Source organism: Sarcophilus harrisii, chromosome 2 (assembly GCF_902635505.1).
Source record: "Sarcophilus harrisii chromosome 2, mSarHar1.11, whole genome shotgun sequence".
Classification (NCBI taxonomy): Eukaryota; Metazoa; Chordata; class Mammalia; order Dasyuromorphia; family Dasyuridae; genus Sarcophilus; species Sarcophilus harrisii.
Genome location: NC_045427.1, coordinates 126,167,833 through 126,193,742, shown reverse-complemented (window position 1 = coordinate 126,193,742; position 25,910 = coordinate 126,167,833). Strand labels below are relative to the sequence as shown.

Sequence of the window (25,910 nt, the reverse complement as noted above, 5' to 3'; positions counted from 1 at the left end):
GAATTAAAATGATGTTACTTACTCCATGACCACTGCATTGCGTCTCTGAACAAGCAGTTGCTTCACCTACGAGTCTACTCAAATATACACACTCAGAATTAAAACAAAACTAAAAAAAAAAAAAAAAAGAATCCATATTAGGTGGGCCAAGACATCTGAACTTTCTATTCAACTTTTATACAAAACAAATTAAGGCTTAAAGAATTATCAGAATTTGGGATAAAATATAAATTTATGTTGACATAAACACTTAGACAGGATTAAGTACACATGTAAAATGTTACTTTTGACATGAATATAGTCCCTATATCTATTTAATAGAAATTTCAAGACATGACAACCTCTATTGTAACACTGAACAATAGTTCAGATAATTTTTGTAATGATGACATGAAAAGAGGACCAACCTATTTATCTAATCAGAAGACCTAAATTGGATTGTAGCTTTGTGACTACAGACAAGATAATTTCTCTCTTTGACACTTCCTATTCCCACATCTGTTTCATTTCCAATCCCATCAAAGGGAGGGGGAAGGATGTCATGCATAAAGTACTGAGCCTGGACTCAGGAGTAGAGACGTGCCTTCAGATCTGGCCTTTTTATGGGACTCTGAGTAAGTCAACTCAACCCCTGGTTGCTCCAATTTTCTCAATTATAAAATGGGGATAATAATAGCACCTATCTCACAGGTTTGTGGTGAGAATCAAATGAGATAACATTTATAAAGAGCTTAAAACAGTGCCAAATACATAGGAGGCATTCTGTAAATACTTATTCCCTTCTCCTTTTCCCCCATTCCTATTTTGTAAAAAATAGGGATGATAACACTATCTAATAATAACACTCCACTGAGTGTTATTAGGATTAAAGAGAAGTACATGCAAAGGTACTTTACAAACCAAAAAGCATATTTTTAAAAATTACTACCATAATTTCCAACTCAACCACAGCATGCCAGAAGCAGGATTTGCTGAGCTTTTAAAAACTCAGTACCTCAATGTAGTATCTAGCAGTCATAGCCTATGTTCTCCAAGTCCTAACTTTAAGTTATCTTGGTTCTCAACTATGAGTTGAGTTTAAGAAATAAATTTTAAATCCTACAGTCTCCTAAAATCAAAGGCAGAATGATATTTCATTTTCACAAGATTTGGACTTCTATGATTTATACTACAATTTATGTGTACATGTGTAAATTCTAATAGTGTTGTCCTGAATAAGTGACTTTCAAAATGAAAATACACCTCACCTAGAATCATCCTAGGAACCTTTGAGGTGTGGGCAGTTCTAAGGCTTAAGTTGTGACTTAGAGAAGGCTGCTTTTCAACAGAGTTATATAATAAGCTACAGAAGAAATAAAGTAAGATTGGTGGCAGCATTTCTGGGTATTCTTTAGGAAATGCTCTGTTTGCCCTCTCATATTTTATATTGAAAAAAAGAAATGTGAACTTTTATGTTTTAATAGGAAACAAATATATAATTATTTTCCTAAAAAGATATTATTTACCTTTTTCACATCACATGGACTTCCATTTCCTATCAACATTGGATCTGGAGTATTTAGTTTAAACTTGTGATCTAAACTTATACATACAGTGTTTAGCACAAAACTATATATCACAGCAACATTTTCTCGAACATATGGTTTTCGATATGGGTATGTACAAATTAACTTGCCACAAAGAAGATTCCTACAAATGTAAAACAGAAATTGTTAAACACATAGTGGGAAAAGTCTGATCATCTTATTTCCAATGACACTATTTGATGAAGTCAAACACGTGAGGGGGGATAGACAACAGGACCAATAAAGTATTAAGTAAAGTAGAAAGCTATGAAAATATTAATCAGTGAAACCTGACAGAACTAGTCACTAAGTGATCCTTGCATAAAGTCTAAAGAAGGCTTTGACCAAACTTGGTAGATTTACAGAATAGATAACTCTAAGGAGTGTGACCTCTGGAAAAAGAAAGAAGGACCCACCTAAGGAAGAACCTATGGGTTTACCTTTCTAAATTTATAGTTCACAAGCATCTACTAGGATACTTACCTTTTTATTAATCAGTGGGTAGACACAATCAGCTTAAAACAAATACATTTTGAGATGACATCATAAGAATATTAGCTACAAAACATACTACCTAAAATCCTGGGCTTTATTCTTAGGCTGCTGCAGAGATATTATTCTCACTGAAGAAATCACTGCTCCTTCTATTTATCAAAATAAATATTTTCAAAACATACCTCCAGTTACAGAATTTAAATCTATTTTCTCCTTGCCGGCCACAATTCCCAAACCTGTCTTGCTGACTATTGATTTCTTCATAGCAAGCAAAGGGACCATTCTTGGAACCTAAGAATTTAGAAATAAAATTGAATAACCAAGGCTTTTCTTTCTCACTTATACTATGCTTTCCATTTATCTGTCTATATTTGTGATGTGAACCATGACTGATGTAACTAAAGATCTTTCTAGAAGTATGAATGGGAAGAGGTCATGCACATGAATAATTATCACCTGTTATTTCATAATATAATATACCATGCATTCTGTCTCTGTTGATGATTCCAATTTGACTCAAAGCCTATTGGTTTGATGATTATTCAATTTTAGTCTTAAAATACTAAGATCCTTAGATGGAGTGTCATCAAATTGAAATGTCTTCCTGAAGCTACAAAGGGCAACTCCAAATAATGGAATACACTTAAAAATGAAATAGAACCTGTTGAAAGAAATTTTCCAACCAAGCAGAAGAGGTTGGTGATTTAAGGCCTTAATTATTATATACATATAATTATTATATATATTATCTTAATTCTGGCATTTCCTAGTTTCTAATGAATTTCGTTTCTCTTTGAACCATTCTGGAATGTTTTTATCATTGTTCCATCTTCTCTGGGGATTCCAGATGGTTCTATATTTCATAATGCCGATATTGGTTCACTTTCTTGTAATGTAGTTACATTACAAGATATTTAAGAGATATTTATGCTTTGGGATCTTCTCTGTGACATTTTTTTAATCAGCAATTATTTTTGTCTACTTCTTTTCAAACCCCATGAGAAAAGGTAAAAATGAATATGCACAATCAAATAAAAGAAATTCTCATATTGGCATACCAAAAAGATCTCATTTTACCTATTATCCATCACTTCTTCAAATGAACCACAAAAATGATGAAAATATTATGTTGTGATCCACATTCAGCTCCCACATTCCTCTCTTTGGCTCTTATCACAAGACCATTGGAACTGATCTGAATCACCTCATTATTGAAAAGAGCCATGCCCATCAGAATTGATCATCATACAATCTTGTTGTTGCCATGTACAATGTTCTCTTGTTTCTACTCATTTCACTTGGCATCAGTTCCTGTAAGTTGTCCTGTCGATTATTTCTTACAAAAACAATAATATTCCATATCATTCATATACCATAACTTATTCAAACATTTCCCAAGTGATGTGTATCCCTTCAATTTCCAGTTCTTTATCACTACAAAAAGGGCTTCCACAGACATTTTTGCACATAAGGGTCCCTTTTCCCTTCTTTAAGATCTCTTTGGGATATAAGCCCAGTAGTAATATTGCTGGATCAAAGGGTATGAGTTCTTCCCTTTTTTAAGTTCCCTTTTGGATACAGACTCAGGTCTTTTACTCTCCAGAATGATTCGATCAACTTACAACTCCACTAACAATACATTCAAGTTTTCCCGCATCCCCTCCAATATATCATTATCTTTTCCTGTCATCTTAGCCAATCTGAGAAGTATGAAGTGATACCTACCTCAGAGTTGTCTTAATTTGCATTTCTTATTTCTCTAATCAATAGTGATTTAGAGCATTTTTTCATATGACTAGAAAGACTTTAATTTCTTCATTTGAAAATTGTCTTTTCATATACTTTGACTATTTATGAATTGGGGAAGTCTACTTCATTTCTTAACTAGCCTTAATCAGTAATTAGGCCTTGCCTCAGTCAAACTGAGACCTATTAAAAGTTCTTAGTTCAAAAAGGCCTTTCCCAGGGACTCGTATGTGCAAAAATGTTTGTGGCAGCCCTTTTCGTAGTGGATAGAAATTGGAAATTGAAGGGATGCCCACCAAAGAATTACTGAATAAATTGGTGTATATGAATTTTATGAAATATTATTGTTCTATAAGAAATGACCACCAGGACAATTTCAGAGAGGCCTGGAGAGACTTACAAGAACTGATGCTAAGTGAAATGAGCAGTCAGGAGATCATTATACATTTCAACAACAATACTACATGATGATCAATTCTGATGGATGTGGCTATCTTCAACAATGAGAGGATCCAAATCATTTCTAATTGATCAGTGATGAACAGAACAACTACATCCAGAGAAAGAACACTGGGAAATGAGTATGGACCACAATATAACATTTCTACTCTGTTATTGTTTACTTGCATTTTTGTTTTTTCTTCTCAGGTTATTTTTATCTTCTTTCTAAATCCAATCTTTCTTGTGCAACAAGATAACTGTATAAATATGTATACATATATTGTGTTTAACATATACTTTAATATATTTAATATGTATGGGACTACCTGCCATCTAGGGGAAAGGATAGAGGGAAGGAGGGCAAAAATTGAAACAGAAGTTTTTACAAGGGTCAGTGTTGAAAAATTACCCCTGCATAGGTTTTGTATATAAAATGCTATTTTTAAAAGGCCTTCTCATTGCATCTGGGGTGATCTCCAGTTGTCCTGATGATCTATAACTTGCCAATAGAGTAAGAAGGAGAAGTGAGCCCTCACTCACTCAAATCCAGTTCACTTGCTTGTCATGGTTATCACCTCCCTGATGTTATGGTCCTTACTTCCAAAGGACAAACAACAGTATCTATCTAAAACCCTCAGCAAGCATTATCTCTACTGGGGGTAAGCTGGAAGCTTTCCCAATAAAATCAAGAGGTGAAACGGATGCCCCTTATCACCACTATCATTCAATAGTGTATTAAAATATAATTCTAAGAGAGGAAAAAGAAATTGAATGGATCCTAATAGGAATGGGTAAACAAAACTACTACTTTTTATAGATGACATGTAGAATCCTAGAGAATTAACTAAAAAAAATTTAGCAAAGTTTCATTATATAACAAACTCACATAAGTTATTAGCATTTCTATATATTACCAACAAAACCCAAAAGCAAGAGAACAAAAAAAAAGAAAAGAAATTCTACTTAAAACAACTATAGACAATATAAAATACTCAAGAGTCTGCTTGACAAGACAAACCAGGAAATATATAAGCACAATCACAAAACACTTTTCACACAAATAGTCAGACCTAAACAACTAGAAAAATATCAATCTGCTCATGAGTAGTCCAAGCCAATATAATAAAATTACAATTTTGCTTATATTAATTTATTCAATGTCATAAAAATTGCACTACCAAAAATTATTTTATAGAGCTAGAAAAAAATAACACTATAATTCATCTGGAAGAACAAAAGAGAAGCTCATGAAAAAAATGCCAATCTGACAGGTGTGTAGTGGTATCTCAGAGTTGTCTTAATTTGCATTTCTCTGATTAATAATGACTTGAAGCATCTTTTTCTATGGCTAGAAATAGTTTAATTTCTTCGTCTAAGAATTGTCTGTTCATATCCTTTGACCATTTATGAATTGGAGAATGGCTTGATTTCTTATAAATTAGCGACAATTCTCTATATATTTTGGAAATAAGGCCTTTATCAGAACCTTTGACTGTAAAAATGTTTTCCCAGTTTATTGCTTCCCTTCTAATCTTGTCTGCATTAGCTTTGTTTGTACAAAAACTTTTCAGTTTGGTATAGTCAAAATTTTCTATTTTGTGATCAAGAAGACCTCTAGTTCTTCTTTGGTCATAAATTCCTTCCCCTTCCACACTGCCTATTATTTTTTAAGTTATTCTCAGTACCTGAACTTATTAAGTGGTTGTTTTTTTCTCCCGTGTCTTTGGCTGTCCTGCAGGATTCACAGAGAAAGACTTACTTATTGTCAGCTACACCTACACTCAGAACTCAATTGCAGAAAGCTAGGATCAACAGGGGAAGCCAAGAGGGAGCCAGAAAGCAGTCATAAAACAGTCATAAAACACAAGGTCAAGCCTGGGATGACCAAGACTTTTTAAAGATTTTATGAATTAAGGAAGAGTCAGTGAAGACAAGCCATTCAAATCTATAATGGTATCATCATCTTAGCCAAGTCTGGATCTACATCTCTGGTTTAAGCTTCATTGGTCACATAATTCATCTTAAATTCTTTCCCAAAGAATATATCCCTTATGGATTCTTCATATATAGAATCCAAAAAGGGTGACCATCTATATCACCTATCCCTAAAGCTACTAGTGTCATCATCCTTATTATTTGAAGCAGAATATCTACTGAAGTTGTAGTTTGAGGCATCTTATAGGTGAGAGACTAATAACTAATTCTGTTTTCACTATGGCAAGCTATCTATTTACGAAAATCAAGTTCCTGTTTTAATTTTTTAGTGTTGATAACAGTAATCAAAATATACACAAATATCCTACCTCTTCCATATATACGCTGGCATCGGTTATCAGGGTTCTGGCACATTCCACCAAAACATAAACTCGTACCATCAGCACATAAACTTCCATCCCTTGCCTTTAAATCCTTTGAGCATTCGGATGAACTGCCATTACATTTCTCAGGAAAATCACAAAGTTCATCATATGCAGGTCTACATAAATTCCCTTTATTAAACTGGTAAATAGCATATGAAGAATAAGGGAAAAATAAGAAAATTACTGTGTACATAAACTTACCAAATTTTCCACTTCAAAACTTTACAACTTTTCTTTGTAATTTGGTAATAGTAACAAATTTCCCTTTGGGTAAATGAGCTAAAACTTATAAACAGTCCTACTGCATGTTTCAAACCATTCCTTGAAATGAAAACAAGTTGAGAATTTTCAGAATTAAATTTTGAGATGAAAGGGATAGGAAATATGAAGCAGTGACGGAGGAATATATAGTAAGCCAAAAGAAGGCAAGCGTTATGATTTCTTCTCTTACCTTCTAAATATAAATATTCTCGAGAAGTCCATTTTTAACACTTCATTGCATATGCCTTCTTTCAGTGATTTTATCCACCTCCTATGGTTTCAACTAACATCTTCTCTGCAGAGGACTCCTAGATCTACATATATGTAATCCTGATCTCTTTAGAACTTTATTCATCTTCTCAACTATCTACTAGACCTCTTTATCTAATATGAAATTGTATCCACAATTCAACACATTCAAAACTTAGTTTACCATTCCACCCCCCAAAAAGGTGTTCCTCTTCTTGATTTTATGAACTCAGCCAACAATGTCACCATTCTTCTAGTTGTTTGTGTTTGTAATCTTAGATACATCATTTTTCATTCCCTCCTAGCCTTTAATCTACACATCTAATAAGTTACCAAATACTGTCAATTTTATTGTCAAAATATTCCTTGCATCAAATCACATACACACACACTTAGTATTCCCACTGCAACAACTATAGTATAGTTCATCAGTAGCCAGCTGAATTATTGAGTTGTCATATACAGATAAACCAACAGGGAAAACATTGATAATTGAAGAAAATATGGCCTCCAGATCAAGTAAACAAGTTCAGACAACTATAAATACAAAAAAACCACAAACAATTGTGATTTAATACTTGATAGATGGATTTAGACAATACCATGAAATCATAAAATGATGTTCTTGAATGGTTTTAAAAGAATCAGAATTATAACAACAGAATTTATGGCCTGCACAGCAGAAATAATTGGCAAAATAGAAAACCTTGAATTTACAATGGCAAATCTCTCTCTCTTTTTGTTTACAACTCTGCAGGAAGGGTAGTACAATTGTTGCCTTTATTTAAGTGGTATTTATTTTTCCAAATACAAAGACAGTTTTCAACATTGCCCTTTGCAAATCCTTGTTTTCCAATTTTTCTCTGTCTCTGCAACCCTCCCTTCCCAAGACAGCAAGCCATCCAATATAAGTTAAACATGTACAATTTTTTAAAAATTTTTATATTCATCATGCTATGAAAGAAAAACCAGATCAAAAGGGGAAAAAAAACAAGAAAGAAAGAAAAAAGGAAACAGCAACACCTACAAAGAGGATGAAAATACTATGCTCTGATCCCCAGTCACCATAGTTCTCTCTGCATGTAGACGACATTTTCTATCACAAATCTCTTGGAATTGACAGTGACAAGTTTCAACAAAGGAACATAATAAAGGACAACTGATTAGGAATGAAACTACATAAAAGTGAAAGACAATCTAGAAAAAAGTGAAGCAAAAGGCAACAACAGTAAGAAAAAGTACAATCTCAATTCAAATAGTACATAACAATTGAGAAAATAAATCTCCCTAAAGTACAAATCAAAACCCCAAAAACCACACTACAAGCAAGCTGCTCAGGACTTCTGAATACAGAAATGAATGCCATATAAAAGGATTCACAGATACCTTCCAGGGATGTTAAAAAAAAAAAAAAAAAAAAGAGGTTGCAGACAGCAAGATGCAACATGGTTAAATTTAACAAGTCAACTCAAAAACAAATTCTTCAAGTGACCAGAAAACTTTTAACCACAAAGGAAAGTAACTTTTAATAACACAAAACTATTCTGGATCCAACAGAAAATACAAGAGAAAAATGAATAAATGTATTATAAATAATAGTGGGGCTGAGGATAAAGTTTAGAATGACCAATAGTCTGATGATCTAAGCTTAAAAACACAGGAAAATAATGAAGCAATTGAAACATTCCTAAACAAAAATCCAAAAATAATAAGATTTTCTTTTTGAACACTCCAGACAAAAAGCAGGAGAAATGAAGGAAAAGCAGGAGAGATGAATGCACATAGAAGTCAGAAACAAAGTGACAGCAAAACGATCAGTAAAAGACTTCTTTCTAACATCCATGAGGAAATCTGAATGAAGGCAGAAGTCAAATGGAATTATCAGTGGAGAGATGAGTCATGCGCATTATAGACAGGATTTTGGGCAGCAAAATTTTTAGGGTATAACTGAAAATGTTTAATTAGGATAATGGTATGATCAAAGTTTTGCCCCAAGAAGGTTATTCTGATAATTAAGTAAGAGTCTGAGTGCAGGCAGATGTCAGGATTCTATTACAATAGTCCATGTTAAATGTAATGAGAATCCAAAGGGAGAAAAGGATTACATGAATAGGATAGGAAAAAAGAGAGATTTTAGATTACAGAGGAATGTTAGCAAATAGTTATAGTTAAGAATGAAAGAGACACGACAAAATGATTATTTTGAGTAATGACCTCAAGACTAAATATTTTATATCAGTGATCTGAAACTCCAATTTCAGTTTCTTTAAAGTTAAAAGGACATGTGGATTAGTACCACAGCAACTTGAATCTTTGTTTCTCTTCACAAAGATTTGCTAATCTGATTACATATCCCTCCAAAGGAAGGGATAAGAAATGCATGCCATTCATGAGATTGGGAGTGGAGAGGACTAAAAGCTGACTTATATTTGGTTTGATATTCCTGTTTTAAATGATTTTACTTAATACTTTTAAAACTCTTTAAGTGTTACCAAATTAAGATCTTACCTTACAATCTGGCTGGCAGCAAACTCCAGAAATACACTGTGCAAAATAATTTCTTCGACAGTAACTCGGATTGCAGCATTTTGAAAATCCACATACCTATTAATAAAAAAGTAAGTTAAATGAACTGTATCTCATTTCAATAGAATCTATATTTATTGACTGTCTCTTTAAGCATTAAGATTTTTTTCTACTCACAAAGTTACCACTTAGAGTGTTTTATGCAAAAGTCACTTATATGCCAGAATAAATTTAAGGAAATATAAATTTAAATCTCCTCATACTACAAACTATCATTGTTTTATAAATATAACATCTTTGAATATGAAAAGCTTATCAAAATGATAGAAAGCTTTATGTCTGAGTCTAATATTTTTATAGTTTTCCCATCTTCATAACACTAAAGGAATTGAATTATAAAATCACATAATATTACAGATTGAAGGAATCTTAAAGAAATTATCTAATCCAATCCTTTGTGTTTGAAGAAAGCTGAAGCCAATAGACTTCATTCTCTTCCCAGATTTCGATTTTTTGATTTGCTTTTAGTTCTCCAGACTTTGCTACCATGACTCATATTGGCCTTTCTCTCAGTGCCTGAAGCCACCTTGCTCTTTTCTCCTGTTGGTAAATTCCTTTCCAGGTCTCCATTGAAGGGGTCAGGTTTAACCTGGCCATGTTTCATTCTCTTCTTGGATGTGCTCTTGATTCTTCTGATTTTGCTACTATAACTTTAGTTGCCTCCTAAAATTTCCCACAGCCCCTGGGACATTATCATCTCAGAACAATATATAGATTAATAGTCCATTCCATCTAATAGTGTCTAAAGGGTCTAACCGACCCTTTAACTCTTTTCTCTATACTCACAACATTCCTCATGAGTTTATGTCATTTCCTAGTAATTCACAGATATATACATATAAATATATATATATTTTTGGATTTGGACATAAATGTGGACTTAAGATAGCTACAGTATGCACCCTGAGTTTCAGTCACACATCACTGTCTATGGGATACACTGGATACATCTCAAATTAACATGTCCAAAACAGAACTCATCTTTTTCTCCTAAAGCCATCTTTAAAAAAATCTTCCAAATTTTCCTATCAAAGACATGATATTTTCCATTCTTTCAGATCTATAATCTCAGCATCATCCTTAACAAATCTTTTTTTCTTTCCCCACACATCTAATTAGGTACCAAATTTTGTTATTTCTATGTCCACAATACCCACTGTATATGATCTCTTCTATACTCACAAGGACACAAGGCTAGTTTGCACTCTCTTACCTATAGAACTTACAAAAATACTACAACAGCCTTCTAATTGGTCTCTCTGCCATGTGTCTCTGCCCACTGTAGTATGTCCTTTAACATTGATGAAAAAATTATGTCAGTCATATATTCAATAAATACCCTGGATCCCTATTTCTTTTAGTTTCAAATATAAACTCTTATGCTAAATTAAAGTTCTTTACAACTTAGCTCCCACTATCTTTCCATTACTCACGACATCATCCACTCAAACTGGCCTTTCTAGCTAGAGATAGGTAGATCAAGTGAAAGTTTTAAAGCAAGGGAAAGGTATATTTATAAGTGGAAGGTCCTTTTTATTCCATATCATCACAAACTTCCAGAAGAGTCAGACTCACCAGATATCCATGTGGGTCCCCTTCCCATGCTCCCAACAATGGGTCCCCATTGGCCAATCCCCCATTATATAAAGAAAAATAGATGTGAAAATCTTAAGAAATATTATCAACACAACGATATTGTGTTTGCTGCCTGACAACTCCAGGAGAGGGGCCAGGAGCAAAACAGAGATCTATACACAATTTGTGGACTGTAATTCTCAAGGGCTTATGAAAAATTTTATCAAACTTTGGCTGCCCAGAGATATTCATCAGTGTAGTACACCAATTTCATGATAACATCCTTGTCCAGGTTCTGGACAACAGATAATACTGGCAAGCTTTTTCAGTCACCAGTGGAGTGAAACAAAGCTGTGTGCTTGCTCCTATAATTTTTAGCATGTTATTTTTTTCAGCCATGTTGTCATATGCCTTCAATGAGGACAAACGTAATCATAATCAGTTATCACACTGGATTAATTTTTGAACTTGAAAAGGCTACAAGCAAAAACTAAAGTGGAGAGTGTGTTGATGCATGGTTTTTTTGCAGATGATTGTGCACTCAATTCAGTGGTCAAATAGCAAAACACTTTTGAGGAAGATCAGGGTGAAAAGATAGAGAGAATAGAATAAATGTGAAGGTAGAGGGAAGAATACAGTTAGCAATAGCAAATGGGAAAAGAATTTTGAAACAAATTTCTCTGATTCTTAAATTTATAGGGAAGTGAATCATTTTTTTTTAAAATGAGCCATTCCCCAACTGATAAACGAACAAAAGTTAAAATCTATAAAATCTTGCATATCATTTCACCTAACAATACCACTACTAGGCTTGAATTTTAAAAAGAAGGAAAAGAACTTCATGTACAAAATAATTTTTAGCAGCTCTCAGAGCAAAGAATTTGAAACTGAAAGAATACCCATCAATTGGGAAATGGATGAATTGTGGTATGCAATTAGGATGAAATATTGTTCCATGGAAACTGAAAGAGCAAGATACTCTCAGAAAAATCTGGAAAGTCTTCCATAAACTCAAGCAAAATGAAATATACTGTATACAAAGTGTGTGAATACAAAATAAAGCAAAATTTATTTTATTTTTCTCGAGGGTTTTTTGGGGGATTTTTTGTGATTTTTATGGAAATATTTTGTATAGCTTCACATGTGACCAGGAAGCTAAAGGTAGGGAGGAAGGAAGAGAATCTGGAACTCAAAATTTTAAAAACAAATGTAAACCATTATTTTACATGTAATTGGGAAAATAAAAATATTAAACATAAAAAAAGAAAAAAAAAAGAAAAATTTCCCAAAATATTAGAATATGAAGGGAAAATGGAAATTTTAAAAAAAATCCACAGATAACCACTTGAAAAAGATCCTATGAGGAAATCCTTCAGGAACATCATAGCTAAATTCCAAAACCCCCAGATCAAGAATAAAATATTACAAGCAATAAGAAAAAAAACAAATCAAGTATGACAGAGCTACAAATAAGACCCAGCAACAACTACATTAAAAAGATTGCAAGTCATAGAACATTATATATAAAAACGCATAAAACTAGGATTGTGGCCAAAAATATTATGCCCAGCAAAATTAAGCACAATCCTGAATGAAAAAGATATTCAATGAATTGTCAGACTCAGAATTTTGTTAAAAAAAAAAAAAAAAAAAAGATCTGAACTACTAGACAATTTGACAAAGGAGATCTAAAAGAAGTATCAGATAAACATCAAAGATTAATTTCAAGGGACTCAATAAGGATAAACTACTTAAGCTTTGTATATGGAAATGTAAACCACATGTCTTAACATTGTCATTAGCAACTGGGTAGTTCAAAAGATTGGGATAGAGCCGAGTATGATGTGATTCTAAAATTCAAAACTGTAGGAAAAGGTAAAAAGAATAATTATATGAATGAGGTGCAAGAACAAGAATGACATAGAGGAATTAGATGAAAGAAGAGGCCTGGTAGTTCTGGAATCTTACATTGGGAATGGGTTAAAGAAGGAACAATAGACACATTTCTAGGAGGTCATAAAAGAGTTCTAAATTTATTAGTAAGAGGGATAGGGAATAGGATAAATGGAGTATGGAAGCTGGGTGTGGATTAATGGGAATGGGATAATGTGAGGAGATCAGTGGGAATGGAATAAAGATGAAGGTAAAGGATAGGAGAAAAGGGTGAGGGAAGAGGATAATGGAGGGATCCTTGGGGAGACAGGTTAAGTAATAGCAAGCTAGGTAGTGGGTAGAAGTAAAGTAGTCAGCAGGGATAGGAAATGAGATACACACAAATATAATAATAAGAATTAGAAAAAAAAGTAGGGGTAGTAATCACTGACCTCAAAGTTAAAGTTAAAATAACTTTAATCAAAATCAATCAAAAAAGACATTAAATGTCAACTATTAAGCCATATTGCTTTAGATTATTTAAGAATACTACTATAAGGTTGAACTATTGCTGTGGAGCAGAAAATGATGAGTTGGTGGATTTAAAAAACATGCAAAGACTTGGACCTAAAAAGGATAATATTATTCACCTGCAGGAAAAACAAGCATAGTAAAATCTTACATAGATGTATATGAATATATACTATATATGTGTATGATTATAAATATGCATATGCATATGTGATATATTATATGTGTGTATATATAGATATATATAGATATATATAGATATATATAGATATATATACACACTTAATTGCAGCCTTCTTGGAGAAGGTGTGAGGGCCGAGGGTGAGAAAGGAGAAAAAAAGAAAGAATAAATAATAAAATTAAAAGTGCATAGCAGAGAACAAAAGAAAACCTAAACAGAAGCAAAAAAAAGATGAACAGTTCTGAATATAATGTGTAATATTATATATGCTTTCTTAAAATGAATATTCTTTCATTTTTTAATCCTTACATATCCTGCTATGCACATGATAATTTCTTTTCCTTTTTCTATTTTGTATTTAAATTTCAAATAAGTACATTTAAAAAATTACTCCTTTTCACAAATTCTATAATTTGTGAAATTTATGGCTTTCTTGCTGTTTCTTACATTCATCTTCTGTAGCTGTGTCTTTGCATATCTGGAATTCCACATATCTGGAATGCAAAATCCCTACATTCTTCAGATCCTTATTTCCTTCAAATTTCCGGTCAAGTTTCACTTCCTGAATGAGTCTTTCCTGATCTTCCCAGTCAACAATGCCTTCTCCCCTCAAAATCATCTTGAATTTATTTTGTGTGCAAGTAAGATAAATCAGACAAATATGCATGTTTATGTACATGTTTTTCTTCTCTAATAGAACTAATATCAGAAACTGTGTCATTTTTCCTTGTATTCCCAGTTTCTAAAACAGTGTAGAATCATCAGGGATCCTCAGACTTTTTAAATAGGGGGCCAGTTCATTGTCCCTCAGACTGTTGGAGGGCCAGACTATAGTAAAAACAAAAACTTTGTTTTGTGGGCCTTTAAATAAAGAAACTTCATAGTCCTGGGTGAGGGGGATAATCGTCCTCAACTGCCACATATGGCCTGCAGGCCGTAGTTTGAGGACCCCTCGGCACTGTAGATGATTGACAAATATTTGTTGACCCACAGATTAATTGCTTAACAGTTTTTCTTTATTAAAAAGGAAGAATCATCAGTCAGGTTGCAGGGAGGAGAGAAAAAGGTTCTAAAGAAAAATATCTGGAAATGATTTTGATTAAAAAGTAAAAGCACTAGTAAAAAAAAAAAAAAATTACCAAAAAAAAAAAAAAATTCTATGAAGGGGGAAAAGGTCCTCATGACCGGTTTTTTTACAAGTTATTTTTTTGTGGCACTTTTTAGACTTATCCAAAACTCCACAGCCTAACTCCCCTATGTATTACAATATGTCTTATATTGGTTTTTGACCTTTTTTGTTAAATGTTGCTGGATATACAGATTTTACAAGATATTTCTTCATAGCAATTCAAATTATGGTATGTTCATAATAAAATCTGTTTCTCTTAATATTTACCGATGGAGGGCCACAGTCACACTCTTCATATTCAGATACTACATAATTCCCACAGGATCCATAAGCGTCAGCATAAAAATATTTAAGAGTCGGTTGATTTTTAAGACATTTAGCTCCTGTCTTTGAAATGAAATTGTGAAGGTCACTCAAGCTGCAACGACTAAACACCTTAATTCCACTGGAGAGCCTAAAAATTGAATAAATAACTTTGAAAGAAATATTACTTCTGAAAACCCATACATTTCTTGACCTATTAAAAAGCAAATGTATTGATTTCAAGTGCCCTAAATAGGTTAAGAATAAATGTGATTCAAAATAGAAATTTAATTGATTTAATTGATGACTGTCAACATGAGATAATTCTATTTTTCTTACTGGAGTATATTAAAATATAATCCTGATTTGGCAATGATTATTAGGTATGTGGCCTTAACTTTTTAGGTTTGTATTAGAATGTGAGAATACTGCATAGGGAAACAGCATCATGAGGCAGGATAGCTAACTGAAGCCATCAATTATGCTCAAGGAAATAAACATTTCTGGAGCTATTTGGTTATGCTCTATCATAGACCTAAGATGCTGAAATGGACTATAGGGGTCATCTAGTCTGAACCCTTCAGATGAGGTAACAGGCTCCCAAACCCCAAAACAGGGTCACAAAAATTCGGATACAACTGAAACAAGAGAACAATAGTATCACAGATACAAAGAAATAGAACTGTCCCTATTCACACCTCCTGCTACAGGTCCCAGCCTCCCTCTAAGCTATGTCTTTGACATTATTTCTTTATAGGTTGTTATTGCCTAGAAACTAAAAAAGATTATAAATATTTCTGAACTTTAAGTCTGATTATCAATAACTGCAAAAAAAATTAATTAAAATTTTTAAAAACCTGTAAACTTTGTCTCTTGTATTTCATCTGTAAAGAAATGCTGATAAATTCTGTAATGCAAATAGTCTAACTAGAATAACTTTCCTAATCTATCTTCTAAATTAAAATTTGTTATTGGAAATTGTCTGAAAGGCCTATCTGCGCTCATTCTTTTTTATAAACATGTTTATATTAAGTGTATATTTTGAAGGAGAAGGGCCAATTTGGGTATTTGTGTCTTTTTCTGATCATTAGTTAGAAATGACTTGGATCTTATATACAAAATATATCTTCAATAAAATAAAAAACATAAGAAAGAAATGTTTCTTTAATCTTACACTGCTTCTGGGCTCATGATGCAGGTAGATTGCAAACAGTGGCATTTCTTGTCATCATATCTTATTCCCAGACTAAGTCCCAGCAACTGTGCAATAATAACAGAAAATGCCTCCACAGTTATTCCTTTGGGATACTAATGTTGAGAGAAAAAAGGGGGGGGGAGGGAAAATTGTTACCAAAAAGTTTATTGAAAAGAGTAAGAAAATTAAATTATCAAAACAATTTTTCTTACTATTGCTATAAAAAACATTGAAAAATAAGACTATTCAACAATCTGATCACCTATTATTAAGATGTAGCTATTAGTTTGGTGTGCCATGTAAGTCCATAACTGTCAGGATTTTAACTTAACTGCACAGCTTGAATATTGGGCTTAACTATAGGATATGTAACGAATACACAAAAAAGATGACACATACCTCATCAGGAATATATAATTCAGTAAATGCGATAAAGTATAACTATAATATATAACTACATACAAGTTGGGACAGCTATGTTGTGCAGTAGATAAAGTGCTAGGTCTGAACTCAGGAAGATGCAATCTTACTGACTTCACATCTGGCCTCAGAAACTAGCTGTGTGATTCTGGGCAAGTCATTTTACTTTTTGCCTCAGTTTTCTCATCTGTAAAATGAGCTAAAGAAGCAAATGGCAAACCATTCCACTCTGGATCATGAAGAGTTAGACAAGAGTGAAATGACTGAAAAACAAGATATACAAGTTATTTTGTCTATTTTGTTGAGCCAGGTTAGAAATGGTAAAGAATGGAGAAAAGGAGGAATAATTAATAATTGATAATAAAAGTATTCATGTAGTGCAAAGGTTTGCCAAAAAAGTTTTTCTTTCAAAAACTATCAGGATGATAGTGCTTTAAAATTATTTTTATTTAATTAATTTAGTTAATAAATGCTTAATGAATTTAATATTCAGTTTTGAGAATATTTCACATTACTAGTACAGTTCTGTCATTAAGATGAGGACGTGGATAGGAACCAAAAACAGAGAACACAAAGGGCAATATTAGGACAGAACTCCATGTATGTTTTCACCTTTTTGACACGTCCTTTGTCCTCCCTTCCTGTTCTAGAAGAATAGGAACCATATATGTGTCCACTTTCACCATCAATCTAGGAAATGGTTCCCCACAATATAGAAAATCTACATATGTTCTGGCCCTTTCTTCTTACAAGAGAATTAATATGAATTATGTTATTAAAATTTTAAATGTTGATATTATATAATAATATACATATATTTTATGCATTTCTTTGTTTCTTAAATTTTTTTTCTGTGATGGCTTTCATGTGTCATTGTCAAAATGACAATATTCTATTAGAGTCAAGTTACAGTGTGTATGATTGTGCTGCTCAGATTAATACAATACAAGAATCCATATAAACATTTGGGGTAGATTCTCTAACTTTGCACATCATCTCTCATGAGGGCACATTGAGTGGTCCTGTGCCAGTGTTTCCCATTTCATACAATTAGTCCTAAAGAGAAATCTTAAGAGTGCTCTGGTACTGTTTTTTCTGACCACTACATGAAGGCTTACCCTATGTGAATTCCCCATAAAAATCTTTTTGGCAAGTGTACATTCAACATTCAAACAATGGGACCAGCCCAACGGAGTTTCACTCTTTGCAGATTCGTTCAAGAAAGGATCTCAGTGTCTATTATTTTATACTGTCAGATGACCTTCAGAATCTTCCTAAGATAATTCGGATTTTCCTGGCATGGTGCTGACAAATTGTCCAGGTTTCACAGGCATACAACAATGAAGCTGGCACAACAATTTTGTAAATCCTCAGTTTAGCAGTCAGTCCAATACCTCTCCTCCCTCACACTTTCTGTCAGAGCCTCCCAAACACTGAGCTGGCACTAGCAATACATGTGTCAACCTCTTTATCAATGTGAACAATCTTGGACAGTATACTGCCAAGTGAACTTATCCACAGCATTCAAAACTTCTCCATTTGCTGTAACTGATGGTTCCACATATGAATGGCATGGTGCTGATTGTAGTACTATCTGCATCTTCTTGTAATTATCAGGTCAAAATTATCACAAGCAGCAAAGACTCAATCTATACTTTGCTTCATCTGTTTCTGAGGCTGCATTGGTGCACAATCCATGACAAAGAATCATGCAGCAGCACTCCCCCCACTTTAGTTTTGGCTTCTAGTCTTTTCAAGTTGAAGAATTTACCATTAGTGTGGGAGCTGACTTCAATGCCATTTTTATTCTTATTGAAGGCATTTGATCACATGGCTGAAAATATGCAAAAAAGTTTGGGAGCAAGCACACAGCTTTATTTCAGTCCACTGGTGACTAAGAAACTATGAGAGCATCCTCCACGTCCAGAACCCAAGCAAGGATGCCATCATGAAACTGACATATAACACTGTTGAACTTCTCTGGGAAAGTAAATTCTGACACAATTTTCCATTAAGTCCTCATGACTGACAGTATCAAAGGCCTTTGTCAGATCTACAAATTGAGTTCTGCTCCTGGCATTTCTCCTGGAGTTGTCAGGCAACAAATACTGTATCAATTGTTGCTTAGTCCCTACTGAAGCCACGCTGGCTTTGTGGAGGTCCCCTCCACTAAAGCCACTCCAGAAAAATGTGTATCCAACTCTGACTTTGGTAAGCCTTGTTTCACTTACTTGTTTTGCTATTTGAATCTGGTTCCCTCATAATAAGAACTCTTGTCTTTCAGTTCTACTGGATTTTGTGTTGTCTATAAGTCTACCCAAAGTCCATGTGCTGATAGTGAGTGGCATCAATTTTGAAAAAGTTTTTATACCTTTTTGTTCATCAACAGGATGGGATCCCTAGCTGCTGTGATAATCATGCCAGGTTAAGTTTGTGGGGGGCACATTTTTTAGCCCCTTTCTCACTCCTGGATATGAGCAGTGTGATCCTAAAAAGGCTATTCAGACATCCAGGAGCCTCCTGAATCTCACTGCTGTTTCTCTAAAACATGTACTGTCTGTGTGCAGGGTTGTGACTACAGCTCCCAGTGAATCTGCATTTGCCCATTGCCACAGGAGGTTGAGATAGGTAAAAATAGTAAAACAGTATGAGTGATGTCTTTTGATTATGTGTAAACTGGATTAAAGAGAGGCAGATTGCACAAAGTAGTTGACCTCACTTTTACAGTTATCATGGTCTAGTAGCAGGACAGTCAAGATGCCTGATGATGGCCTGATTTGCAATGGATGATCTTGGTGTCTTCAATGTTTAACCAAGTTCTAAATATTCCATAGTGACTGCTTTAATTGCCTTTAGTTGTTGAAACAGATTGTTCTCATCCTCTCATTCTACCAAAGTCAGTCTTCAAATACTTAGGGTAGACACCCCCCCCCCCCAAGTCACTAGAGAGTTTGAGTCCTTTTGGTTATCCCTCAACCTAGTTTAATTCATCTGCAGAAACAGCTTACCAAGGTATGGCTGCTATATCCTACAACTTCTTGAGGTATAGGTGTTAGGTGGATCAGGTAGATACCAAAGGTGTAAAGCAATCTTCCCTGAATACACTCCTACACCTCATATGTATACATATATTATGTATATATACATAAAAATGCATGTCTGTGTATGTGTACATATGTACATATACACATGCATACACACACACACTCCCCATTTTTCTCCTAACCTTTAGTTTTGAATCTCTTAACTATCTGAGTAATCTTGTCTACACCAAGAAGTCAACTGGTCTAAGACTAAATTAATCAACTTTCTCCTCCTCCAAACTTTTAAAATCAGTTCCAAAAGTTCTACCATACATACATACCACCCTCCTCTTTATCAATTCCACTCTAATTCTTCATCACCTAGACTCCTACAGTTTCCACACTCCACTTGATCTTTGATTTAATTGACCCGACTTTCCCCTCTAATAGTACAGTTCACAAAATGTATCCATGACTATACATCATACATGATTCTTGTTCATGGCTTCCCATAAATTTGCCCCAAGGAAACCCCCTAATGTGTTTAGATTTTTTTGTGAGTGGGGGGAAGCAGGATGATAGCATTATAAGATTCCAATCATCTCTCAAGTCCTAGAATCCTGGGGGAAGGGTGGATGTAGGGAAAGATGTAGCTAGCTAGCTATCTCTATAGAGTAAGCATTGGTACAATGAGTTATGAATATATAAATATTCACACATGTACATGTATTGTGTATGTACACATATATACATGAGTGAGTTAAGAATATATACATGTCTATATAAATGTATTTTCATATACATATGTGTTGTGCATACACATGCTTTGTATGTTCAAAGCACACATTTTGCATGAATATACATATAAGTATACTTTTAAATCACATGTACATACATGCATAATAAACACTCTCAAATCATTTATGTATGTGTTCATATACATATGTATATGGGATGTATAGGTTCTTAGGGAAGAGTAGTACCTCTGGTATAAAGGTTGCCAGCCCTGTTTTCAAGGCTGCTTTCCACTTTTGCTATTCAGTCACCCAACCCTCAACTATGGCTTGAAAAAGCAGTAGCATGCTCAGCGGCTACACCTTGGTAAAATCATGTTGACAGGCAAAAACCAGGTTGAAGGTAACCTGGAGTCCCTCATCATCAATGCACTGAAAGAAGCCAAGTTTATAATTCTATATGGCTTTAACACCAGAATAGATCATCCTTGGGAGGAATGAAGTAAGAAACAGAAACAGCAGTGGCCATTTAATATTGAAGACTTGGCTCACAACCTTCTCATCATCAGCGTCTTCCATTTACCTAAATGCAATAAAATTTCACGGATATCCCCTTGCAGCAAAGGAGAAAAGATAGACAAGACATGACTGTGACAAAAGGCAATGTGTGGAAGAGAGTGCTTGACTAATCAGAGATTTATCTGATCAGAGATTTATCCTCTACAAGTTAACCATCTGCATTCAACTAGATACCCCAAGGCAAGAAAACTATCAGAAAACAATGTTAACAAATTAGAGTGCTTCTCAAAGTGGGAACAATTTATAGCTAACTTCTAGGGAAAGCTAAACCAACACACGGTTGACAAAAGTGGAGCAGAAAAGGAGTGGGCAATCTTGGTATAGCACTACTTTTCCTTTTCTGGGACTCTTTCACTCACAAACATCAAGATTGGTTTGATGGCCATATGAAGCCAAGATGGTGGAGACAAGCCAGGAAGTTGGCTCAGCTTTCCCTGGTTTCCCTCTAAAAAATGCCAAATCAAGCCTCTAAATAGATTCTGCAGTGACAGAATCTACAAAAGACAGAGTGAGAAATTTTCCAGCCAAAGATAACATAGAAGGACTTCAAGAAATGTCAGCCTCACTTATATGGAAGGGGATAATGACTCAGTACAGGCCCAGTACAGACAATCTAGCCAGAGACTTTTAGACACAGCACAGAAAGTAAATTACGCGTCCCCTGGCACAACAGGTTGTGACAGACAAAGTTCTTCTCAGCAATATATAGTGATCCAAGAAAATTCCAATAAACTTGGGAAAGAAAATGCCATCCTCAACTAGAGAAAGATCTTTGGAGATTAAATGCAGATTGAAGCATATTTTTTCATGTTTTTTATTTGTTTTTTTTCCTCATAGTTTCTCCCTTTTGTTCTGATTTTTCTTTCACAACATGAATAACACGGAAGTATGATAAAAATGATTGTACTTTATTACCTAGATGAGATTGCCTGCTCTCTTGGGCAGAAGGGAGGTTAAGAAAGAAAGGAGAAAAAAATTGGAACTCAAAATGTTACAATGAATGTTGAAAACTATCTTCACATGTAACTGGAAAAAATAAAATTTTAAAGCTTTTTTTAAAATATTGTTTTAATGAAAATGATGGGGAAATTCAGTGAAAAATAAAAATCCCATGGGGTTTGCCAGCAGGACAGTTCGTCCATTTCTAAGAGGTAGTGTTTAATTCCATCAAAAGTAAAGTGCAAGCAAAGCTTAAAGAGATACAGGATTTTGGGCTTAGTAAAAAGGCAGATGAAATTCATGTTTTGCTAATAGTAACAAAACAAGGCACTTTTATGTTTTCCTGATAATTATTTATGGACCAAAGGCTTTTGGTGCATCTTAACTACTCAGTGCTCAGTACACATGTGTACATAAAATGACATTGATTAGTGATAAGGATATGATTCTGGAAAGATGGATTGAACACTTCTCAATATATCATCAATCACCAATACTAAAGCTACTGACCATATACTTCAGGTTGAATGAAATCTATCATTCTAGCCAAGCAAACTGAAGAAGAGGGTTTGAAAGCCATTAGGTTCTTCTCATGTAGCAAAGTACCTGTTGCTGATTCTATTCCAGCTAATATTTACAAGGCAGGGCTCTTATTACTCATATAAAAGCTGACTAAAATCTTCCAGGCAAAAAGAAATTATTCTCAGAAGTTTAAGATACTCCATTGTCCACCTCTATTTAAAAAAAAAGGAAATAGGTTTTCCTATGACCATCACAGGGAGTCATTGCCCACATGATTCTTGCCAGAAAATTACTTAATTGGCTGATCAATTGATTGACCGGTACAATGGTCATCCACTCAAGAATCCATTTAGCTTCAGAAAGTGACAAGGAATGTTCTATGTGGTGTTTGCTGCCTGATAACTTCAGAAGAAATGCCTGGAGCAAAGGGGATCTGTATTTTGGTTGCTTAGAGAAGTTCATCAGTATTACACATAACAGCATGCTTGTACAGGTTCTAGATAATGGACAATGCTCTCACTCTTTTCCAGTCACCAATGGAGTGAAGCAGAGCTGTGTTTTTGCTCCCATCCTGTTTTCAGCCATGTTGTCAGGCACCTTCATCAAGGACAAAAATAGCATCAAGGTCAGATTCCCCATTGATGGTAATTAATTTAACTTGGCTATATGTCTGTTAAGACTGAAATGCAACATAGTGGTTGAAGCATCTTATTTTCTAGTTTCTTTTATGACATTCTTTATGCTACTTCTGTAAAAATTCTTTAAGTCAGTCCAAAGGTTTCCTCCATTTTTTCAGAGAATGTGGTATTCCATAATTTTTAAATCATACATTATCAATGGAAGAATTTGGGGATTAAAAATATTAATTGCTTCAAAAGGAAGCTTAGACATTTGAAGAACTACTACTCTAGCTTCTTCCTATTCAGTTGTCAGTCCAAATAGATGTATGTGTGTATGTTATGTATATATGTATATATATCATAATATACAAACATACCATATTATTCCATGTATATCAAGAAGCATTTTTCATCCACTTGATTTTTTAAATGTATATAATTATAGTTAATGGAATTCTTCTATGTGGTTAAGGATCTAGTTTAGAAAGCTGTGTGATCTTTTAGTGATTGACATAGTCAGTACATCCAGATCAAAAAAGTAATCTTTTTTCTATCAAGGACTATTTGGATATTTACTCATCATTTATTCATCATTTATGTGCCAAACAAAAATATCAACTTAGAGCACTCAAGCAGGAGGAAATTAATTGTACCTAGCTTTCAACTCATTGCCTGCCATAGCAAATGATTTCACAGACGTGTGAGCCAGATGTTCCTCACCTCTGATATTTAATTTAGATTCTATACTGTATTAAAAGTTCAATGGCTATTTATTTCAATCTTTTATAAATCTATGACTTTCTGTCTTGCTTGAGAATAATACAAAACTGTAGAACAAAGTTAGCTTTTTTTACATCACTTAAGATAACTTGTATCATTTTTACATATGCATAGGAGATACCTAGTTGCAAGAAAACATTTTAAATGGTGTTTTGAAAATGATGATGTTCCATCTAGTAGATTGGCAAAGATGATTTTTAAAATTATAAAAGTTATATTTGGAGTTGTGGAAGCTGCAAATAGAACTAGAAAAGAATTATGAACCATGCTTAGAAAGTAACTAAAACAGCCATCTCCTTTGATTTAAAGAGCTCACTACAAAATTTATACTCTGCGAAAGTTATACAACTACAAGATATTTTAAGAGCATTTTTATAGTAACAAAAAACTGGAAATAAAAAGAATAATCATCTACTGAGAACTGATTAAGCAAACTGTAAAACATTAATATGAGGAAATATTATTTTGTAAGAAATGAAAAAGTTAGAAATATTTCTACAAACTGATACAAAATGAAGGAAAACCCAAAAAAATCATAAGCACAATAAGATTATACATGGGAAAAAAAATGATTAAGCTTAATCCTGAAAAAAGTGATAGAAGAATGTCTTTCTCTTCCTTTTTTATAGAGGTGAGAGAATGTGGTATGAATCACTGCATATATAATGTTGAAATGTATTGAGTGTAGGCTAATTTAGCTGAACTGTGTTTAACTCTTTAACATAAGGGATAGTTTTTTGGATTGAGAGGGATTTATTGGTTTTTTTAAAAAAAGATAATTTAAACAGAGTGAAAAGAAACATTTATTAAGTACTTACTATGTACCAGGCACTATGCCATGTGCAGAAGATACAAAAGGAGGTTAAAAAATGCAAAAACAAAAATATCAATAAAAAAATCTGAATTGTGCTTTTCTTTAATCAAATGTTTGGGGGGGGGTTATTTAATAATCAACAAATCAACAAAGTGGGATCTGGTATTCAGTTAATTGTGTGTCTAAAAATGTGTTCTGTTGTAGAACATTACTTGTGAAAGCCTATCTGAGCCTTCCTTTTTCAACTTTCATCAAAGATGCCGTAACAAATGTTCAGATTATTATCATGAAAATGTAGTATATAAATGGGAAAGTATCAAACTTTGCATCTAAGTTTAGAGCTAGAAGGGACTATGTCCTTAAACTATATAAACAATATGTAAATGCTCCCAAAAGGTATTTTATATGTATGTTTTTAGATACCAAAGTATTAAATATTTGAAAAGAAAACAATAAGGTTAATTAGGTCACTGCATACCAAAACAATTCCTGCAGCATAATGAAGAATGCACATCTTTCCAGGAAAAGTTGCTCCTATAGAAGTGGAATGTTCCCTATAACTGAAGAAAAATTATATCTTTATTCACAATTATTAACAAAAATATCAAATTTCAATATTGTCATTCAGGATTTAACTTGATTGTTTATAAATATTCATAGTTAGATTTTATCATAAATTTGATATACTTGGAGATATTTTCAGATATCTGAGTTAGATTAAAAACTCATGCTATATTTTCTGGAATTTATCCAAAGCATTAAGATCTCTGATGGCTTCCCACTTTCCACACAATGACACAGAATTTTAAATGAGTCAGAAATGGAAAGAATAGCAAATAATCTCTTATTCTAGTACTATTTTGAGCAATGAGAAATATTAGTTTCTCAACACAGAAAATTACTCCTTTCCCAATCAGGAAAATGTACAGTCAGATTCCCAACTAATTGACACAAAAATTAATATAAAATAAGACTGGATAAATATAAAAA

At 33.6% G+C, this 25,910-nt stretch overlaps 1 protein-coding gene across 2 annotated transcripts in view; it reads right to left on the bottom strand.

Annotated features, from left to right (window-relative positions):
* Window positions 1–25,910, bottom strand: part of LOC100927054 (disintegrin and metalloproteinase domain-containing protein 32-like) — an 85,092-nt gene that overhangs the window by 13,356 nt on the left and 45,826 nt on the right. For both annotated transcript variants that reach the window (XR_004231758.1, XM_031950735.1), the window contains exons 10-17: window positions 25,399–25,480; window positions 16,469–16,602; window positions 15,259–15,445; window positions 9,626–9,721; window positions 6,551–6,746; window positions 2,243–2,351; window positions 1,506–1,689; window positions 23–109 (exon numbers count right to left, since the gene is read on the bottom strand). Coding sequence is in view for 1 of the 2 variants with exons in the window: in XM_031950735.1 (XP_031806595.1) it covers window positions 23–109; window positions 1,506–1,689; window positions 2,243–2,351; window positions 6,551–6,746; window positions 9,626–9,721; window positions 15,259–15,445; window positions 16,469–16,602; window positions 25,399–25,480 (1,075 nt within the window). In the remaining variant the exon portion in view is untranslated. The remainder of the gene's footprint in view (window positions 1–22; window positions 110–1,505; window positions 1,690–2,242; window positions 2,352–6,550; window positions 6,747–9,625; window positions 9,722–15,258; window positions 15,446–16,468; window positions 16,603–25,398; window positions 25,481–25,910) is intronic.